The sequence below is a fragment of the Corvus hawaiiensis genome, chromosome 26 (genome assembly GCF_020740725.1).
Source record: "Corvus hawaiiensis isolate bCorHaw1 chromosome 26, bCorHaw1.pri.cur, whole genome shotgun sequence".
Taxonomy (NCBI): domain Eukaryota; kingdom Metazoa; phylum Chordata; class Aves; order Passeriformes; family Corvidae; genus Corvus; species Corvus hawaiiensis.
The window spans coordinates 24337786-24360308 of record NC_063238.1 but is presented as its reverse complement, the minus strand read 5'-3'; the positions used below and the strand labels follow the sequence as shown (position 1 = coordinate 24360308).

Sequence of the window (22523 nt, the reverse complement as noted above, 5' to 3'; positions counted from 1 at the left end):
TCACTTAAGCATAGACGTTTAAAACAATGGTTTATGGTTTAAATCAGTACACAAAACCTGAGCAATCATGGTACAGGTTTTTGAGAGCAACTGCTTTACTGCCCAATTTGGAAGCATAATTTTTAGAATTCTTTTCCTAGGGGTAGAATCAGTGAAGAATTTTTAAATCAGATTACTTCTTAATTTGTATTTTGAAGTGTAAGTAATCATACTGCTTTTTCATTACACCTGTGGATAATTTATTGAACATTTTCAATGGTGGTACCTGAACCTTTTTAGTACAGTGTAGTTTCTCCTGGAAGAAGTCTGCTGTGCTGACATGATACAGGTGTATGTGCACAGGTGTGGAGCTGTCAGTTACTGCTGATTTTTCTCAACAGGAGCTAGCAGTGTGCCAGCATTTTTTTCTGAAGATGACTCTCAATCAAATGATTCCAGTGACTCTGATAGCAGCAGCAGTCAGAGTGATGACATAGAGCAGGAGACCTTCATGCTTGATGAGCCTCTGGAGCGAACCACAAATAGCTCCCATGCCAATGGTGCTGCCCAGGCTCCCCGTTCCATGCAATGGGCTGTACGGAATACCCAAAACCAGAGAACTACCAGCACAGCTCCCTCTAGTACATCAACACCAGCAGGCAAGTCTGAGTGAATTGCATGCACAAATGCCAGCTAGCTCTGGCTTGTTGCTTCCTCTGCTTTTGTTTATTCTCTTAAGGATGAAATCTTGCGTCTTTGTCATGCTGCTCACCTACCTTGACTGTTCCAGTTCTAGTTTTGAATGTAAAAAAAGGAAAAGATCCATTGCAGTTAAGATCTGAGTGTGCTTGTTGTAGTTAGTAACTATTTGCTAGTTACAGTTGTGATGTCAGTAATATTTACAAGTTTATTTCTGCAAAACATCTTGGTATCAAGCAAATCACAAACACATAGCAAAGATTAAATGAGTTCATTAATGTCATCTCTTCTTTTATATTTAGCAAGTTCAGCGGGCTTGATTTATATTGATCCCTCAAACCTACGTCGGAGTGGCACCATCAGTACGAGTGCTGCAGCAGCAGCTGCAGCTCTTGAAGCCAGCAATGCAAGCAGCTATTTAACATCTGCAAGCAGCTTAGCAAGAGCATATAGTATTGTGATACGGCAGATATCTGATCTGATGGGTCTGATTCCCAAATACAATCACTTAGTATACTCCCAGATTCCAGCTGCAGTGAAGCTGACTTACCAAGATGCAGTTAACTTGCAGGTAAGAACATGGAAATTTTCATAGAGAAACATAATTTCAATACAATGTGTTTTTTAGGTAAAATTACAGAATTGTTGAAAGTGGTCTCTGCATATTGGCTAGTCTAAATTTCTTTGAGGGTCAACAGGAGAAGGCTGCTCAGGACTGTCTTAGGTTTTGAGTGTCTCCAAGGATGGAGGTTCCACAACTGCTCTGAACAACCTGTTAAGTGTTTGACAGCTCTCACAGTAAAAGAGGGTTTTCCTTGAGTTTAAAGGGACTTACGAAGTATTTCAATTTGTACCTATTGCCACTTGTCCATTCACTGGGTATCACTTAGAAGAGTCTGGCTTTGTATATTTCGTTTCTTTTTATCAGGTATTTATACACACTGGAAAGATCCTCCTGAGTTTGTTTCTTCAGTCTAAACTGTTCCAGCGCAATCAGTCTCTTCTTACGTTAAAGAGAGAGCATGGGCTAAAGTAACTGTGGTTACTTAGTCCATTAAATTGGTAGTATTTCATATACATACATTCTTTCAAAAAAGGAACTTAAGTTGATTTTGTTTAAACAGTATCTGACTGATACGTAATTAATAGTTAAGTCAGAATTGACTTATTTCTGCTAGAGATCTATTGCCATATTCTACTTGACATGAACTATTGAGTCTGTATAAGAAGAAAGTAATGGCCAAATAACTAAATGAGATAAAAGATTTGTACGGGTAAATGTACTGTTCTCTGTCCCTTCCTTCAGGGACATGGTCATCCTTTCCATGTTATGCACATATTTTTTATACAGTGCTCTTGACTGTCTTATTTTTGAAAATATATGTAAAATGCATCTGTAGAGAAAATACATGTCAGACAGCAGTCTTCCCCTTCATGTGTAGACATTAGTTTCAGAGACTGTCAAGGCAGGAGGGACTCCAGAGTGTTCAGAAAGTATGTATCACCTTGCACCTGGGCATAATTTATAGGGTAAAATCATATATACAGAATTTAGTACAGAAGTCAGCTGTCAGAATAACACAGCTGCTTTGTGGAGGCAAGAAGTCAAGGGATGCTGTTTTCTGTTAGTAGTGCTATGTAGGGATGTGAAAACGTGGTGACAATATATTTATTTGTAATTGAGCCACACAGTATTTGTATGGCTCTGTTTTCAGTGTGATGGAAGGAAAAGACTTCTGATTTAGGAGAGGAAGGTTAGAAAGATATTCTGGGATCAAACACTGGGGTAAATACACAGGGAAAGAAATAAGAGAGTGTAGTTTTATTATGGAGGAGGCTAAAACAATTTTCTGTTTGGGAGATTCTTAATTAGAAAAGTGAACAGGAGATCTGTCCAGCTGAGGCAGCAAGAGGTTTGTATTAGCATGTGAAAACTGAACAGTGGAGGTTTCGTTTGGACACAGAAACAGGGTTGAGACAGCATTGTGTTAGTTTGGTGCATCAGAAGTGTGAGGGATGTTTGTTTTTGAAGACCAGAATGTAGAGGAATGAGAAAGCAGACTGATGTTGGATAAAAAAATCCAAGAAGTCAATGGAGTTAGCAGATGGCAAGAAAATGAGGCTGCAGAGCCAGTAGTGGTAACAGGGGAACCAAAGATGAGACCAGGAGGTGAGACTTGCATACAGACATAGTTCTCTGTGCAGGTCTTAACTTCGTTGTCTTCACTGAGTAATTTGCAAGGGGTGAAGAATGGTGAAAGATCTGGCAGGATGGGGGCTGTTAAGGTTTATAGAAAGTCAGGAATTAAGCTAAAATTGCCAAGCTGTGCACACCTGGGAGATACTGAATGGTTGTAAGGGGAGGAGTAGAAGAGATGCCCAGAAGAGAGCGAGAGAGTGAGAATGCTTTATAGATAGCAAAGTGTTAAGTGATGAGAGCTGCATGCCACCGTACTAAATCAGCAGTCTCAACAGAGCTTTCAGAAACCGATCACGGGTTATTCTTGAACATGGTTTTACAGCCTTTTTGTAAGGAATCATGTGGAGGAGGCTTATGTTAGGATTTCATTCTCATAATCTAGTTCTGTTGTTTGTAAAACTAATTAAATCTCATTTTCTATAGAATTACGTGGAAGAAAAGCTTATTCCTACTTGGAATTGGATGGTCAGTATCATGGACTCTACTGAAGCTCAGCTGCGTTATGGTTCAGCATTATCGTCTGCTGGTGATCCTGGGCATCCAAATCATCCTCTCCATGCTTCTCAGAACTCAGCTAGAAGGGAAAGAATGACAGCTCGTGAGGAAGCCAGCTTAAGAACTCTTGAAGGAAGAAGGTATGAAAATGGTTTGATTACTGCATGCACTATGAATTATCGGTTTTATAGTCAAATCTTATTTACAGACATCTTAGGAATCTGATGTTGTAGCACTGGAATGTAGTTACTGTTTTAAGTTGGCTTCCTGTGTTGTTGCTACTATTTGGTTTATTCTGACAGACTTGAGTCATCTTGAGCATTAACTGTTCACAATGTACTGCATCTGAACTGCTTGTTCTATGCTTGTAGCTTCTAATCACTATTTTTATGTGGAGTTCATTGAGATTTTACATCCAAATTTCAAATATAAGGCTTATACGTAAAGTATATGTTGTTCTGTGATGCCTGATGTCTCTGTATTCAATCCTTTTCCTTCACTAGACGTGCTACTTTACTCAGTGCCCGTCAGGGAATGATGTCAGCACGCGGTGATTTCCTGAACTACGCACTGTCCTTGATGCGTTCTCACAACGATGAGCACTCGGATGTTCTTCCTGTTCTAGATGTCTGCTCACTAAAGCATGTAGCATATGTTTTTCAAGCCCTTATTTATTGGATTAAAGCAATGAATCAACAGACAACATTGGATACTCCTCAGCTGGAAAGGAAAAGGTATTGACGTTGACTCCCAGAAACAGAACTTAAGCAAAAGTGGCATAAGCCCTTTTGTTTCAGTCATTGGCATTGTTCCTCAATAACTTCTAGAAATATATTAATTAATCTGTATGTCTGTGTGGGGGTGTGTAGTAACATACATATTATAAAAAGAATTTCTATAATGGTATATAATGTACCTGTGTTTGATAAGCCTGTTGCAGTACACTGTTCACTTCTTTTTATGCTGATTGCTGTAAAATGTTTCCTTACTGTTGAAACTTGAGTTGGATTTTTAACTCCATAGCAGTGCCTCTAAAAGACATACTCAGGACAATTTCTCAGCTAATGACATGGCACATACATTTGACATGATAACAACTTACTTAGATATCTGTCAAACATGTTATAGATGACACTGGAAAAAATGTCAGTGTCTGATATAATGAGCTTCGTGGTTTTGTTTTCCATTTGGTTTTGTGCATTTGAGACTTACCTGATATTTAAAGCACAGTAGGGAAATCAATAGATGAAAATGTCCTTGAGTTGAAAAACTGCTACTTCAACTGTAGCATTTTACAAGGTACATTTATTAATTTTTAAGATGTTTTAAGATTTCTTTTTTTTTAAATTTCAAATGGCAATTAATGATCATAGAAATGTCCACATGTTGATAGTCTACACTGTCTGTTCTCATTTCTTTCTAGGTTTTTAGGGTCCTAGTCCTAGTTGATAGTTAAATGCAGATCTTTGCCCCTTTCTACTCCTAATTTTCAATACTGCAGGTCAGACTTAAAGTTTGATTTTCTCTACAAATTTAGTAACTGTAAAATATGAGATACAGATATTTTAGATATATATTGGACTGCTACTTTAGTTGCAATACTATGTTCTATTTATCTTGGTAACATAAGGTTTGTTAGGACTTCAAAAGTGTACCAGAGGGCAATGTTATCAACAGTAGTTTCCTCACAAATAAGAATGAATATAGTACAGTAATCAAGTTTTTGTACTGTCTGACTTGAGTAGTTATAGCCACAGCTTTAACCCTTTCCAGGCAGTAACGTACTTCCAGAAGCTGCTTTTCCCCCAGAAAATTCACACTTGAGATCTGTCAAATAACTATTCATCAAAGAATTGCTAAATTTGCATGAAATGCTTATAAAACTATGAAGGCCTAGACCTTTTCAATTAAAAGTGAGTGGTTCAAACACAGTTGCTTGTGTTAGATGACATATTAGTAGTCTGAGTGAAATGAACTTTTATCAGTCTTCATCTAGTTGCAGAACACATTTCACAATACATAAACTGCCAGAAATGAATACTAATCAAAGTTCTTGACCCTTTTTATAACACAGGGAAATCAAGTTTTCTAAGTGCAGCTCGCAGACTTACCTTCTGAAATGTCATCATGAGATTATTTTTAAATTTTGGAATAGCATTCGCTTGCATATTTCTTCCACTAATGCAGGGTTCCTAAAATTTTTATATTTATATAGTGTTTAAAACCAAGCATACCCATCCCTGCCTAAATCTGTAACTTTTAAGATCAAAATTGGTAGGTGGCCAAATGGCTCCAAGGGTAACTGTGTGTGATGTAGTGAGTATGTAATGAGAAGTTCTCTACGGTGCTTCAGTTTTAGAGTGAGTTTGGTTTTTTTATGTATAACTCTTAAGTACACTCCGGATTATGCTACACATGTAGATGTTTTGCGTAATAATGTCTTCAAGATGATTGACTCTTTTTTCTTTTCTTTTCTTTTGTTGTTGTTTTGTTTTTTCTTTTATTAAGGACTCGGGAGCTTTTGGAACTGGGTCTTGACAACGAAGATTCAGAACATGAAAATGATGATGATACCAATCAAAGTTAGTATACAAAAATTGACATAGCGTACCAAAATGCCAGACTTTGTTAGTGCTTTTTTCCTTTAGCTACCTGAGACTTTGAATAAATTTTGCTACTTGTATATGTAAAGTTGGATTTTGGTAAGATTTTCTTAGCATTGTTGCTTTACCAAGTTTCTTCTGCCATTGCTTATTTCATTGCCTCTCATTTCAGGGCCATCTTTTCATCTCCTTTCTCACTAAACCACAGCATTTCTGCCCTTACCATTCTGCATTAAAATTTGAATCAGAGTTGAACTGATTTTTTTGATCTGATGAAATTGTGCTGAAAATGATAGTATGTATACTCCTACATACAGTGTAGGAGTGCCTGTTCAGTAAAGCTAGGTATAGTAAAAAGAATAAGTGATTACTAAGCAAACTAATAAAGATACAGCATTTACAGAAGCATCCTTAGATGTAGAAGGATGAACATCTGTAGCAGTTAAATTTGCAGAGATTCTCCTCTAGTCAGATAGCTAAGAGGGAAGGATATTAATTTTTGGCATTTTATGTCCTTTGCTTTTATAACTGAGAAAACTGATGTGAAATCTTCTCTCATATTTAGGTGCTACACTCAATGACAAAGATGATGACACCCTCCCAGCAGAGACTGGCCAAAACCATCCGTTTTTCAGACGGTCAGACTCTATGACGTTCCTCGGCTGCATTCCACCCAATCCTTTTGAGGTTCCTCTGGCAGAGGCCATCCCCTTGGCAGACCAGCCACATCTGTTACAGGTGACATCAGAGATGGTGTTTTGGAAGAAAACTGCAGTTTGCTTTTTCATTCCTCACCGAAGTATATTATTGACCCAGAACGCTTTTGTTACTTTTCAGCCAAATGCTCGCAAAGAAGATCTGTTTGGCCGACCCAGTCAGGGTCTCTACTCATCTTCTGCCAACAGTGGGAAGTGCTTAATGGAAGTTACAGTGGATAGAAACTGCCTTGAGGTAAATGTAAAGCTTTTATTATTTTAAACAATATGGTAATTTAAACTAGAACCTTCACTCCTTAAAAAGACACTTCAGTGTTTTCAGAGATAATTTTACATAGCTTTTAGAATGATAATTTAAAAGCCCAGTACCTGTGAAAACTCGAAATCTTTATGAAAAGTATGCTTAATGTAGAAACTTTATGATTATTGATTTATAGCACCTTTCAGGTAATTTTTTTAAATGCAGTCTTTTTTAAATGAGTTAATTTTGGAATGCTAATTATATAATTATTTTTGTTAAAAAGAATTAAATCTTCCTATAGTCCAGTAGATTTGACTTGCCTTCAGACTGAACATTAATTGGCAAGCGTATGAAATGCAGACATACAGTGGGGAATTTTTTTTTTTAATTTATTGAAATGATTGAGGTTGCTGTTTTTTAACAGGTCAATAACAGTGTTCACTTTTATGTGATTTAAAATATACTTCTATGAATATATGTGCTGAAAAAGCCTTCTAGGCTGCTTTGAAAGTGCAATTAAATTTTACTTCTCCTTTAGGTTCTTCCAACTAAAATGTCTTATGCAGCCAACTTAAAAAATGTTATGAGCATGCAAAATCGGCAAAAGAAGGAAGGGGAAGAACAAAATGTGCCTACAGAAGAATCTGAGAGTTCAAAACCAGGGCCTTCAGCTCACGATCTTGCAGCACAACTGAAAAGCAGCTTGTTGGCAGAGATAGGATTAACAGAAAGTGAAGGGCCACCTCTCACATCTTTCAGGTAGCTGAGTTAAAAATGACTCTTTGAAATATTACTGATCTGATAAATGGCTGTTTGGGACTCTGGAAAGTCTTTTTTAAATTAGAATGGGTAGCTTAATTTAGCTTGCATTTGTAGTTTGTGATTAGTAGTTTCTAAAGTGAATAGTTGAACAGTCTTCAAAGAGGCCTGTGCAAACTGTAGACAAATTCCTTTACTTCATGACTTCTGCTGCAGAGCTACTGTGATGTCCTGGGTAGCCAAGTTGAGCAATTAGAACTGACAACTTGCCATCTATGTGTGGTGGTGCTGCCCACACTTCATGCAATTTTAGGGACTGAACTGCCCTCGCTTCAAATTACACCTTTTTAAAAAGAAATTAAGGTCTTGATTGAAGGGAGACGAGTAACAGTGAGTTCCATGTAGCAGCAAAGTTACATGCTTTTGGAGTAATTACCCTTTGGAAGCAAGACTTGTGTTTCAGCTGAAACTAAGCAGCTTCTTGTGCTTTTGTCCACAGACTTAGTGTATTGTGTCATGGTTTATCAGGAACAAAAAACTTAGTTGAAGGCAGAGAGTAAGAAAAAGCCAAAGTACACAAAATGTGTCTGAAATTTAACTTGATTTCATGTATCTGTCATTTTTTCTTCTTTCTGTCAGGCCACAGTGTAGCTTCATGGGCATGGTTATTTCTCATGACATGTTGCTGGGACGTTGGCGCCTTTCTTTGGAGTTGTTCGGTAGAGTATTCATGGAAGATGTTGGAGCAGAGCCTGGATCGGTATGTATTTCTCAGTGTAAGGACCGTTTCTCTTACAACTAAATTGTGACTCTCCCTGATGATTCTGATTTTGGGGTTTGTGTTTGGTTTTTTTTTATTATTTTTAGATCTTGACTGAATTAGGTGGCTTTGAAGTAAAGGAATCAAAATTCCGCAGGGAGATGGAAAAACTTAGAAACCAGCAATCAAGGGATTTAACATTGGAGGTAAAAAATGTTAGTTTATCTTCTGAATAAATTTTCATTAAAAGTTTAATTATTACTGAAGTAACTTGATAGGAGAAGTTGTATTTCAGAGTCTGCAAGTAGGTGTCTTAAATCATACTTCGTGAGTTATGTTTCAATTACTCCGTAGTTTTTCCCAGTCTAATTGATATTTTTTGAGTCTGTGCAGCAGTGTCCAGAAATTTGTTGTGAGAATGAAAGTCTCTCAGTATGATAATTGGTAAAGAAAAAACTTTTTTTGTGTTTTTTACTAGGTTGATCGAGACAGAGATCTTCTAATTCAGCAGACCATGAGGCAGCTCAACAATCATTTTGGTCGCAGGTGTGCTACCACTCCGATGGCTGTACACAGAGTGAAAGTTACTTTTAAGGATGAGCCTGGAGAAGGCAGCGGTGTAGCGCGAAGCTTTTATACTGCTATTGCACAGGCTTTTCTGTCAAATGAGAAACTGCCAAATCTAGATTGTATTCAGAATGCCAACAAGGGTACCCATACAAGTAAGTGATGCACAGCAGTTAATCTATAGAAAATATTCATAAAAACCTTGGGTGCTTTTTCTTTTTTTTTTTTTAACATAGAAATACTTGGCACCGTGCCAGAGACATCTCTTGTTAGCTCAGCCCAGTATCCATAAAAATTCTGTGTTAGCTCTCTAGAGCAAGGAAATGGCTCTTCCCTCCCCCCACACTTTCAGAAACAGGAACCTCTTGTTTTTCTTGCAACAAGAGTCTGCTTTAGATGTGTGCAGCTTTTTTTCAGTGTCCTTCTCTCCAGTAGGTAATAATTGTCAAGATTTTAGCTGTTAAGAGCTTATACATTTTAATATGGTTGCTCCATCTGACTTGCCACAAACATGTTTTAATGTTTTTGAAAGTATATGTAAACTCTTAAAGTATTTTGTCATTTTTAAGTTGGTACAAACACTTCAGGTCCTTTCTTAAGTTTGGCTGAACCCAACCACTGCTTCAAGTGAAGTGGTTCTGTCTCATTGATGTCTTTCAAGCTCTTCCAAAAGTTAGTCTTCCTTACACTGAAACTTACGTAGAAGAGAGAAATATAAAGATGTTTAAGTTTATGAGGTTTTTTGCCCTTCAGGTCTGATGCAGAGATTGCGAAATAGGGGAGAGAGAGATCGGGAAAGGGAGCGAGAGAGAGAAATGCGGAGAAGTAGTGGCTTGCGAACTGGTTCTCGGAGAGACAGGGATAGGTAAGTGATAAATCTTTAACTTGTTGAAGGTATTTTGTCAAATAAGAGTAATTGCCTTGGATATTGTCAGGAAAGATACTTTTACTTCCTCCAGTTAAAGGAGTCTTTTTCAGGAGCAATTTGCAGGGTAATTTCTTGAAATTCAGTCTCTACTTGTAATTCTTTAAAGAATTATTATGCTTACTTTAGCATTAATAGGTTATGTCTCAACCACAGGCCATCAGTCTCTTTTGCTAGAACAATAAGAATTTGTGTACTAGAATAAAATTGTGAGGTGGTTTAGAAACAACAATGCCATTGGTGGCATAGGTCTGACTGCTGTATCCAAAACACGAGTAATAATAAAATCTCTGGTTCATTTTGATTCTCTCTTTCTGATGCATTCTCTCCAAGCAGCTATGAGCAACACTACTATTCCAGCTGTAAAGCTAATGCTAATCTGAATCTGTGTGCAAATGATATGTTCCAGAGGATTTTTGCATTTTTCCTCTGAAATGAGAACAAACTGCTCTGATTATCTTAAGGGACTTCAGAAGACAATTGTCCATTGACACAAGGCCTTTTAGACCAGCATCGGAAGGAAATCCTAGCGATGACCCTGACCCTCTCCCAGCGCACAGACAAGCCCTTGGAGAACGGCTCTACCCTCGAGTGCAAGCAATGCAACCAGTAAGACTTCTCTCATACACTTAGGGATTGTTCTTGTCACTTTGTAATGTAAACATTTATTTCCTTGTCCATGATTGAAATAATTGAAACCTAATTGAAAATATTTGAACATGTAAGACTCATTTTCTTTCTAATTCTGTTAAGATTTTGTTTCTATAATTTGTTGTTTAGCTTAGGAGGTATCTTGTAATGCATTCTCTATTTAAAATACCAAAACTTTCATAAGACCTATTTGAAAATGAGAGAACTGATAGTAAAACCTATCACTCCTTTATCCCAGGCATTTGCAAGTAAAATCACAGGAATGTTGTTGGAGTTGTCTCCTGCTCAGCTGCTTCTGTTACTAGCTAGTGAAGATTCCCTTAGAGCAAGAGTTGATGAAGCAATGGAGCTCATTATTGCACATGGCAGGTAAAGTATCAGGAAGTGAGAACTGATTTTGTGGCCAAAGCATTTGTACTGTTCTACGTCTAACTCCAATACATGCAGCTTATTCCTTGATAGTCTAGATATTTTTTTTTATGGACAAGTGACTTTTTGGCTTTGGTTTAATCTGTCTGACTGGTTTCAGAATATGACAGTTCCTTATTGAGAGCAGCCCTGCTGAGAAGGACTTGATGGGTGCTGCTGGATGAGAAACTGGACATGAGCTGGCAATGTGCCAGATGTGTTCCGGGCTGCATGAAAAACAGTGTGGCCAGCAGGTTGAGGGAGAGGATTCTGCCCCTCTGGTGAGACCCCACCTGCAGTGCTGCATCCAGCTCTGGGGTCCCCAGCACAGGAAGGACATCGACCTGCTGGAATAAGTCCAGAGGAGGCCACCAAGATGATCAGAGGAATGGAGTACCTGTCTTATGAGGAAAGGCTGAGAGAATTGGGGTTGTTCAGCATGGAAAAGAGAAAGCTTATGGGTGACCTCATCGTGACCTTGAAGTCCCTGAAAGAAGCCTACGAAAAGATGGAGAGGGACTTAATACAAGAGCACGTAGTGACAGTTCAGCGGGGAATGGCTTCAAACCAAAAGAGAGTAGGTTTAGATTAGATAACAAGAAGAATCTCTTTCCTGTGAGGATAGTGAAGCACTGGAACAGATTATCCAGAGAAGTTGTAGATCCTTTGGAGGTGTTCAGGGCCAGGTTGGATGGGGCTCTGAGCAACTTGGTCTAGAGGAAAGTGTCCCGGCCCACAGCAAGTGGGTTGGAACTATATGTTCTTCAAGGTCCCTTTCTAACCCAAACCATTCTATCATTCTGTGAGTCCGTGATTGTGAAATTAAATTTGCCTTTTTATTCCCTTCTCAAGGGAGAATGGTGCTGACAGTATATTGGATCTTGGATTGCTAGACTCTTCAGATAAAGTGCAGGTACCTGTTGCACAAAATTTATGTAAGATTCAGTTGTATCAGTTAATTTTAAAACCAGAAGCAATTGGAAGCTTTATCGTTCAAGACAAAGTTCTGTTTAATCCTTTATTTTCTTTCAAAAGGGTTAACAGTAATTAGTCAAAAGTATAAAATGTTATTGGGAAATGTCACAGGAATTCTTAACCAATGGAACCTGAACCTTTGGGTCTAGTAGCAAGTAGCTTGTTGATGATGTGTGTCAGTAACTAGAATTAAGTGTGTTAATTGCTATTTTGACTTTCAAAACAGGAAAATAGAAAGCGACATGGATCCAGCCGCAGTGTAGTAGATATGGAATTAGATGATACAGATGATGGGGATGATAATGCACCACTTTTCTACCAACCTGGAAAACGAGGTTTTTACACACCAAGACCTGGTAAAAACACAGAAGCAAGGCTGAATTGTTTCCGAAACATTGGCAGGTATGCTACCATTAACTTTATAGTCTGAAAAAATGTAAAAGACAATCATATGTAACACCAGAGAGAGTACTGATGATCCAAGCTGGAAAAGCCTTCTTTTTTATGGTCTCCGTTTCTCACCCTGAGCATAAATAGTGGGAATTTGCATATGTCAACTTGAGGTTTCTTTGCCTGTTAAATTTTAATTTTTTATCCTGTTTTTTAAAATTATGTATGTCCTTGATTTTCATTTGTGACCGATAAAGTTGGAAAGCTAGCTCCAGCTTAATTATTAGAATATTGGAACTCTTAATGTGAGTTTGCTAAAAGATCTCTGATGTAATTTCTGCTGTACCAAAACAAACTCCAAACATACATTTTCAGAATCCTAGGATTGTGCTTGTTGCAGAATGAACTATGTCCCATCACTTTAAATAGACACGTCATCAAAGTTCTACTTGGCAGAAAGGTAAGTTGAACATAAACATTTTAATTTCCTGTAATTACTTAAAATCTCATCTATAAAACTGGGGTTTTTTCCTTAACCACATATGTATTAACTAGCCAAGTTGACACTGGAACTGTATGGATGTCTTTAAGTTGAGGACTATTAATTTTTTAGTTTCCTAGATTTTGAACAGAGTAGATGTACTAGAAGTCAGGTATTTTACTAAGATGTAATGATTTGTAATAGGTTAGCCTTCAACTCCCTTCAGAAACTACATACTGTCTCTGCTTTTTCTCTTCCTGAGACTCAGAAAAGATCGTTAGACAATGCTAGGCAATAGTATCTTAGCTTACAGAAAAGCTTTTTTGTGGATATTTGAGAGAGCTCATAGAATTAATTTGTAATTACAATTAATTACATTAATTAATTAGGTATAGGTGTAGGTATAATTTAATTCAGAGCAATAATTACCTAAACTTTAGACCAAAAATGCTACCCTGACTCAGTAAAAATGAATAATGTATTGCACTTCTGATGCATTAGTCACTGGCATTTTAAGTTCTGTCTGATGCAGCAAACTTAAACTAAGGCTTGTTACTGTTGGTCTTTCCTAAAATTCAGTTTTGATCACATAATCAGTTATCCAGCACAGTATAATCTTTAATGAAAAAGTGTTAATGGCAGAAATGACCTTTATCTATCCCCTGGTGTCTTCCAAGAGTGATTGCCTTCTAATTCTTCTTTTCAAGTTTTTCTTGTTGAATATGTATTCCTTCCAATATTCTAATGTACCTTCTAAAGCAGACTGAAAGTAGTTTAACTGCATTTATTTCCATGTGTTTGTATGCTTTGTTGCTAGTGCATAGACTTGGCACGGATCACATAATTTTGAATGTGTTCTTAAACATCTGTTACGTTTCAAAATTCTGTCCTTTTTTACAGGTGAACTGGCACGACTTCGCTTTTTTCGATCCGGTTATGTATGAAAGCCTTCGGCAACTTATCCTCGCTTCCCAGAGTACAGATGCTGATGCAGTGTTTGCAGCAATGGATTTAGCCTTTGCAATAGACCTGTGCAAGGAGGAGGGTGGAGGGCAGGTAAGCACAGCTAAATCTGTGGCTCTGTAGTTTCAGAGTTTGGCAGCTGATGCAGGTTGTAGTGTGCACATAATCCGTGCTCTTCTCAGATGGCACATAAAACATTTTACTCTCCGTGGATTCAATGCAGTGTTCTTAGGCATTGAAACCTGCATTTTTTTTCCTTGAAAGTGATCTAGAGCCTACCATAGAGCCTGGCTACCATAGTCAATCCTAGGGAATTCTAAAAACTCACCCGTAGTGGTAAATTTTGCTTGGTTTTGGAGGTATATTAAGCAATAAATCTCTGCAGCATACTGTGGTGGTTATAACAATGTCATTTCCTTTTTATCCCTTTTCTTCTTCCCCTTTTTAAATGTTCTTTATTTCTTTGCCATAGGTTGAACTTATTTCCAACGGTGTAAATATACCAGTCACTCCTCAGAATGTATATGAGTATGTCCGGAAATATGCAGAACACCGAATGTTGGTAGTAGCAGAACAGCCTCTACATGTAAGTCTTTAGTGGAGTGTTTTTAAAAAGAAGAAAAAAAAATATTCCAGTCAGTTAATTAATTTCCTCATTTTGGTATTGCTAATCAGGTTTCTTTTGAAGTCTTGACAATTTCATTAAAAGTATTTAATTTTCTATTTTTTTCGTAATTGTATAGCTGTTTATGCAGTACTTTGAAGACCAAGTACTCTGAGCAATTTATTTTATAGAATGAAAGATAATTTCTTTTATAGTGGGTCTCATTGGTTAAATATAACCATATAAATGGTTCATTTCTTGAGCTCAAATAGCACAAATCCTCTTGGAACTTTGACTTTGTATTTGGCAGTACTTCGTTCGAATAATTTATTACCTTTGATTTGTTTGCATCCTTGTTCTAAGGAAAAATCAGTTATAAAACAGCTTCTACCAGCCTGGCAAGAAATGTAAAAATTGACTAGAAAACCATATTTAAAATTATTTTCTTTTTGAAGCCCTTGTAAAATAAAACTTATGGAATAATATATTTTTGTAGACAGTTACTGAAGGTCCAGTCTGTCATATGATGCTACATCTAAACTTCGTTGCTTGTGCTCATTGTGGTTTCCTGCTGCACATGTGAGATTACCAGATTACCTCTGTGCAGCTGAGGTCCAAATTCTCACAGAAAGAACATGTTCCTGGAATTAACCTACTTATCTCCATGTCTGCATATATTAATAGTTTGACTCTTTTTTATTTTAAGAGTTGAAACCCCTTACACTTGTATTCATTTTGGAATTTTCTAAAGCAAATTGAGTCACAGTATTCCATTCTGAATATGGAATTTCCAATCTTTTCAGGATATTACTTATTTATATAGAATGTGTGTGTGTGTGTATAATTGAAGCAGAGTTGTCATGTGTCTGAGGAAGCAAAGTAAAAGTAATGTGCAAGATGCATTTTTTTAAAATTCTCATCAGATTCAGCACAGCTTCGCAAAATACCTGAACATTTTAGCATGAGAGACTGACTGCATGTGCTTCTGGTCCCGGTGAAATACTAGCTCAAACCATTACTGCTTTCTTTTGCTGTAGTAGGTAGGGTTTAACAATTGGTGCAGTTCTTTGTTTCAGAAGATTTGCATCTCAGATGATAAAGCTTTGAAAGAAAAGAACAGCTCAGAGAATAATGAATCTTGAGTTGAAGGGGATTTCACATGAAACTTTTCAGTAGTGCGTTTAAAATAATTCTTAAAAGTTACAGGGTTACAATGTGCATTTTGTGGTTTTCACTTAAGGCAATGAGGAAGGGGCTCCTGGATGTACTTCCAAAGAATTCATTAGAAGATTTGACAGCAGAAGATTTCAGACTTTTGGTAAATGGCTGTGGTGAAGTAAATGTGCAAATGCTAATCAGCTTTACCTCTTTCAATGACGAATCAGGTACGAAATAACTTACTCATAAACAGAGTTGCAGGGATAACTTCACACTGTTCTGTGTGGAGTAGTTACCAGCATTAAACTTAAACTATCTCTTCAAATCTGGCATTAGTTAATAAGCCAGTGAAAGCTGTAATAAAGTTACTACTTGGCTTTTTTTTTTTACATTGCTTTGAAAATATTTACCTTCAGTTAAGGGAGGGTGGAGAAAGCATGTTTTCCAACTTTGCTGTCACTAGATGTTAAATACAAGGATTGTATTATTGTTACTATATCTTTCTTGTGAAAATTGTGACCTAACTTTAGAACTATAAATGTGATGGATGCAAATTTAATACTTCTTGCATAATGTTTAAACTGCATTTAGCTGCAGTTAGGATTTTTGGTAAGGAGGGAGGAGTGGGAGTGGTACTGAATTACATCAGTGTTAGCCTTGCATTCAAAACTATTAGTTTTGAAATTATTAGTCTCCAATATCAGGACTTTATGAATGCGATTGTAGCTGAGATCCAACTTGCAGCACACGTAAAACAGATCTCCTAATGTTATTGTCCAGTGTAGCAGCTGAATTGTATACCTTTTATTTCACACAGGAGAAAATGCTGAGAAGCTTTTGCAATTCAAGCGTTGGTTTTGGTCCATAGTTGAGAAGATGAGTATGACAGAAAGACAAGACCTAGTAAGTTGTCTATTCCCATTGGAACCATGCAGAAGAATTGGAATAACTGATGTCATTACTGTTCTTAACTGTGTCTACCTGCAGAGACTATGTGAAGAGTTAAGGTAGCAGAGCAGGGTAGTAGGGTTGGGTAGGACTATCGGTTCTGGAAACATCAGGTGTGAATCTTAGACCTTCTTGTAACTGAAAGTAAGCATGGTGTGTCCTTCTCCATGTTAAGTCTCTTAGAGAAGCACAGTTTTACTCTGCACAGTTGCTCTTAAGATGAGTAACTGTGGTTACTCAACTGTGCTGTGGGCTGGTAGGGTTTTGAGGTGGAATTCTCTTCATGGATCATCTACTCACCTGACTTCTGTGTATCCTGAGGGTAATATGTGTGTCCTTTCTTAAAGATGTCAGTGATCATACCATGTCCTTTTCAAAGCCCTTCAGGAATAACAGATGAGAAGCATGCAAAAACAAGATGCTGTTCAGGGGTTTTAATCTTTAAAAACTTACCTGTAAACTGTATTTGTTGTACACTTCTTCAAACTGTTTAAGTTCCTACTCTGTAAGGTACTCTCTCTCCCTTACAGTCTACTAAGAGGAAACAAAGAGTACTCTGAAAAGTGGAAACCCTAGAGCACATTTTTCAAGGAGTATCTATGGTTACACTTTGGTGGTGACTCAGTATTTCACACTTGAGACAATAAACGAAATACTCTGTTGCTGCCTTTTGTCTGTACCAGTACTACATTCTGTAGTCTCTAACTGGTTTGTGAGAGATTCCTGATTCAAGTTGTATTGATGGCAGTCACCACCTTCCCAGATGGACTTGAGGACATTCATTTACTGAGGATTTGTTGATACAGGATAATTTTGAGTGCTGCTTTTATCAGTTTTATGAATGAGCAGTTGAGGAAGGGAAGCGAAGGAAGCTACTACAGAAGCAAGTAGCATGACTGTGGAGTTTATCTGACATATTGAAGAGAACATAGTGTGATCAAACTTGTGTGACTGTGCAGTTCTTATTTAACCTATCCCTACATTTTGTAGGCAGTAGGAATCTCTACAGCCTTGTAAATCATAATTTTATATGCTGCCTTATTTTTTCAGGTTTACTTTTGGACCTCAAGTCCATCATTGCCCGCCAGTGAGGAGGGATTCCAGCCTATGCCATCCATCACAATAAGGCCACCAGATGACCAACATCTTCCTACAGCAAACACTTGCATTTCTCGCCTTTATGTCCCACTCTATTCCTCTAAGCAGATTTTGAAACAAAAATTGTTACTCGCCATTAAGACCAAGAATTTTGGTTTTGTGTAGAGTATAAAAAGTGTGTATTGCTGTGTAATATTACTAGCTAAGTTTTGTAGATTTTTCCATTTGTCTATAAAAGTTTATGAAAGTTAATGCTGTCATACCCCTGGTGGTACTTCAAAGATTTAAATGCAAACATTCCTGTACTAAATCTGTAATGTAAAGGCCTAAGGAGCACTAGCAATATGTGATTGCAACAGTTTGCTAGTCAATAACTCCTTTGCCTAACCCCAGCCAAAGATGACAGCAGAACAATATAATTTACACTGTGATTTATCTTTTTGCTGAGGGAAAATATGTAAAATGTTCTGAAAATTCACTGCTGCCTTTGTGGAAAGTGTTTCAGCAAAGGTTCTTGTATAGAGGGAGTAGGGAATTTCGAAATAAAAAATTAAGTATGTTCTGTGTTTTTAACTTTTTTTTTAATGGTGTTTAATTTGTGGTTGGCTGCAGTTGTGTATCATGTATATTGAACTTGTAAAAAGTTCCTGACAGCTCAGATCCCGGAGTTGGGATCGTTCACTTATGAAACCACTTTCATTGCAATTTTTGTTCTATTGCATTGAACTCTGGCACATCAGATACCATCACTAATATTTTGCATGTAATCTGTACCTTTAGTGCTTTTTTTTTTCCCTGTACATATTTGATGAGGCCAATGCACAGTATTTCATAGTTCACAATCAACATTTTTGTATCCTTGTTACAGTGAACAGACAGTCAGGAGATTGTTCCACTACCAGTTCTAACCCAACACTTGTACTACATTATCTAACTATGTAAACTCAGCCTGGGCACTTTCTGGTAACTGTAAAATGTTTATAAGATCATGATTATTGAAGATACATTTTTTGGAAAACTTTAATGTTCGTGAGCTGCTTAACTTCTTTTGTATCTAGCCTTTTTTTAAGTATCTTGTTACAGTTTTTTAATAAAGAAATTACAGACAAAATACCAAGTCATACTGAAGAAACAATAGTTTTTATTTATTTAGCCATTTATACTTTAGCTAACAGCATGCACTAAACATAGTTGTTCATTAAAAATCTGACTTTTGTAACTGAAAAATTGACATGCAGAAGATATTTAGTCCACATTTTACAGTTAGCAGAGAATCCTGAAAGAAATGGGCCAGGCAACCCCTCCTTTTTATAGAATTGGTTTGAAGGAAAAGTGGCTTGTTCTGAAAAATCTCAAGGCAATTAGGTTAGAATAAAATTCTCAAACTTCATTGTAGTCAGTTCTATTCTATGTTCACTTTTGAAGTGGTTGGTTGCTTTTGGGGAGGGCAGTCTTTGACTATAATCCAGGACTTCTTTTCCCTAAGGCTTGAGAGATTTTTGTGAGTTAGAAATCGATTAATAAAGAAAGGAGATACTGTTTCTGTGTCAAAATAAATTCCTGAAAGCTTAGCAGATGGCAGTATCGAGGGATAAAGAGTTTTTGTGGTGGTGATGTTTTCCTTCTTTCTTGCTTCCCCAACCCTATTAGTCCATGTTAGTTATTTTTTTTTCTCCCTTTCATTGTTGAATGATGGATGAGCTGAAGTAATGTTCCATCAAAATCCCAGTGGAACTCTCCTTTGCCAGAGTTCCATTGGGTTTTCCTTTCTGTCAGCTAGTTTGAGGATGAGCAGAAGTTACCTACATCTGATTTTCAAAAAAGCCTGTTTTCATAATTTATTTAGTTGCTAGAGGTATGGAGTACAGTTGATATCACAAATTCTGATAACCAGTTGCCAAATTGATGCAGAAAATCCTGTTTTCTAAATAAGGCAGACTGTTCCAGGCTTGTGTAGTTAAACTGCAGATAAATAAATAGATGTAGAATTACTTCTGCATGTGCTAATACTTCCTCTAAATCTATTATCCTAGAAAAGGATAGTTTCAATGTACGAGGATTGGAGTCTGTTCTAGATTTCTTGTTGTGACCTCCAGTGTATCTTAAGTTCAAAACTGTATTAGATTTTACTATGCTAAACAATAAAAAGCAGTACAGCCTCACAAATCTAGGTAAAGGCATATTAGTATAGAGAAAATTCATGCTGGTATGGCTGTTCTCTTACACTAAGGAGGGTAAGTTACAAAGGTACAAAGCAACATCTGCCTTATGCCTGGATATCAAACTGCTGTGATCATTCCCACTACCAAAACTGCCTCTAACTGAAATGTGTAAAGTTAGTAGAAAGCAACAAAAGAAACTGTTTAGAATAGGCATCAAATCTCCAGTCTGTAAAATAAAGGTCCCTCCCTCACAAAGCTTTGTGAGGCTTGATGTACTAAGAAGTATCCAAGGCCCTTGGATGAAAGGCCATATATACATGTAAAGTACTGTGTATATATATGTATTGTGTGTATATGTATATAAGTGTATGTGTATGTATAACATATAAATATATGTTATATGTATATATATTTCTGTATATAGCTTAAACATTTTTTAAGTCCTGTAATGTATAGCTAGACAAAAGTTATGCAGATAGCACAGTAGCTCACCATATATACACACACAAGGCATTCTGATAAGCAGAGAGGGAATTTAGAATGGTATATGCTGTCGTCATTGACTTGAAATATGTATGTAGCTTTATAAATAGCTTTTTTTCCTCTGTATGGTATATTTAAACTATATCAAGATTTTAATAAGAAAAATGTTTATTAAAATCATACACCTCCTCTCCCTTTGACTTAAGCCCTTCTGTTAGTTCACTTAAAATGTGGTAGAAAAACTAGTTAAAGGAAAATTCTGCAATGTTTACACTTTTAAAATAGTCTAAATCCTTAGCTGTTCACCATTGCTGAAAGAGGAGATAAACGTAGCTACTAATAAAATGTTATCACCAACTTCTAGAGTAGGTCCTAATCTGAATCCAGGGAACACTGATACTTTAGTGCTAATTTCCATGACTAATTCTTGGCTTTGGTTTCTGTTACTTAGCTAACTGTATCCAACACAAGGAAAATCACTTGCTCTGGCTTTGATAATTTTCCAGGAGTGAATAATTCTATGGACTTGTCATCAAGTGGTCTTTCCCACCTGTGTGGTTTGGAAGTGAGTTTTCTTTCCTGCAAGTTAGTGATTTGGTCACTAGATAACAAGCAGTGGTAAAGCTGTAAACTGGCAAACTTGTGAATCCAAACCAAAACCCTTGCCCAGCAGCATTCAGGGAGGCAGAGGAAAGGAAATTTTCCTCAACTCTTTACATTTTGCTTTGTATGCAATTGTGCAAATCATACAGACCTGCTGTTTTTCAAAAGTGTACTTCCGTGCATCGGAAGAGAGGTGTGTCAGGAGCAGGGCTGCACCTCTCCATGGTAGTTGGAGTGCAGGTGGGAGAAGTTCCCCAGTCACCACCAACCATCTCCTGTGTGGTTGCTTCTCAGGGAGAGCCAGAATTCAGCACAGCTCCTGGTCACCCTTAACGCCACATGAAAGATTGTTCACTAGGTTTGTATTTACCTCCTCCTTCCTGTGCTAACTGCCCTAACTCCCTTTTTATAGTGTCCCATAGCCTGTGGATCCTGTCTCTCTGTGCATCTGTAAATGCCTTTTCCGAGCTGCTTCTGTGTCCATGCTCTTTGCTTCACTGACACTTGGATTTCTCTGGCTTCTTCTCTGTAAGGCAAACTATGGATACCTTGCTCAGTAGCTCTGATTCCCTTCCTCTTTTCACGCTGTGTAGGATTTGACCTTTGTTTGAACTCCTCAGTTTGTGTATTTAGTAACAGCTCTGCTAAAATCAAATAGAAAATTCTGCAAATCCAGATTAACTGGATTTCAGTACGTGTGGTGTTAGCTTATTCTGAGGTAGAATGAATGTCCACACATTGAAATGTGTAGGTGAATGGGTCATGTGAAAGCTTCAGTGACTACCTTGAACTCACAGTGCTGGAAGTTTCCACATGATCTCTGTTAGGAGAACATGAACAGGCTTCACAACTGGAAGCTGGCCTCCATCACAGTGCAGTTGTTACCCATCAGGACTTCTGGCATTATCAGGAGCTCCAATGGGTCCTTTGCTAGTTGGAAATTGCTTTTATGGCTTTCATTTGCAGCTCTTTCAGATTTGCTGATGAATTGAGAAGCATGGAGGGCTTTTAATTTTTTTTAATATTTTTAAATGATTTTTTGTGGAGTTGTCTAAGAGGGTAACTTCATGTCTTGCTTGAAACATAGTCCTGTGAAAGACTATTTTCCCCCCTTTGTCAATGGCTTAATATAAAGGTATTTTTTGTCTATTACCACCACAAACTACTATTATAGTAATAGACTGTTCAGTGTAACAAGAGGCACTTGGTTGCTCCCAGGTGTTTCAGAACTTTTCCATAATGGTAAAACTCTTCAGTGTCCCTTTGTCCAGTGGCAATGGCAGCTTACACAAATGCATATGCTTGAATACTGAAGTCACGTAAACCTACTGGAAAATAGATTCTTGCCACAACGTATGATGAGGTTTCTCGGCAAGGAGACTGCAAGGAGACTTAAGGAAATTTTAGGCTTTAGACATACTGAAATGATTCACTAATTGATTTTCTGACAGTGAACAGTGCGAAGCTGAAAAGCAGATTTCACTTTAATTTATAAATGAAAATCCTTCAATTTACTTGAAATGGCACTTTCATATACAAAATTAGACTTAGCTGCCTTTTTAAATGGCTCATAAGTATTCCCCAAAAAAGTAACGCCTTTTGGGGGAGGGAGAAAAGAGGTATTACAGTTAAAGCAGTGATGACTATATTTGCCA

The 22523-nt window shown here is 37.3% G+C and overlaps 1 protein-coding gene across 10 annotated transcripts in view; it reads left to right on the top strand.

Moving 5' to 3' along the window:
- The window catches only part of UBR5 (ubiquitin protein ligase E3 component n-recognin 5), an 81217-nt gene extending 63024 nt beyond the window's left edge, over positions 1 to 18193 (top strand). For 8 of the 10 annotated variants that reach the window (XM_048287226.1, XM_048287228.1, XM_048287224.1 and 5 more), the window contains 22 exons: positions 381 to 638; positions 981 to 1249; positions 3302 to 3513; positions 3877 to 4107; positions 5882 to 5955; positions 6542 to 6714; positions 6814 to 6927; positions 7472 to 7692; positions 8332 to 8452; positions 8560 to 8658; positions 8931 to 9174; positions 9773 to 9884; positions 10409 to 10553; positions 10834 to 10964; positions 11856 to 11916; positions 12205 to 12380; positions 12744 to 12828; positions 13750 to 13905; positions 14285 to 14398; positions 15657 to 15801; positions 16392 to 16477; positions 17573 to 18193. In XM_048287226.1, coding sequence (XP_048143183.1) covers positions 381 to 638; positions 981 to 1249; positions 3302 to 3513; positions 3877 to 4107; positions 5882 to 5955; positions 6542 to 6714; positions 6814 to 6927; positions 7472 to 7692; positions 8332 to 8452; positions 8560 to 8658; positions 8931 to 9174; positions 9773 to 9884; positions 10409 to 10553; positions 10834 to 10964; positions 11856 to 11916; positions 12205 to 12380; positions 12744 to 12828; positions 13750 to 13905; positions 14285 to 14398; positions 15657 to 15801; positions 16392 to 16477; positions 17573 to 17785 — 3440 coding nt within the window. In that variant the 3' untranslated portion in view covers positions 17786 to 18193. The other 2 variants (XR_007200086.1, XM_048287232.1) reach the window with 2 other exon arrangements.
- Positions 18194 to 22523: the final 4330 nt, after the last annotated feature.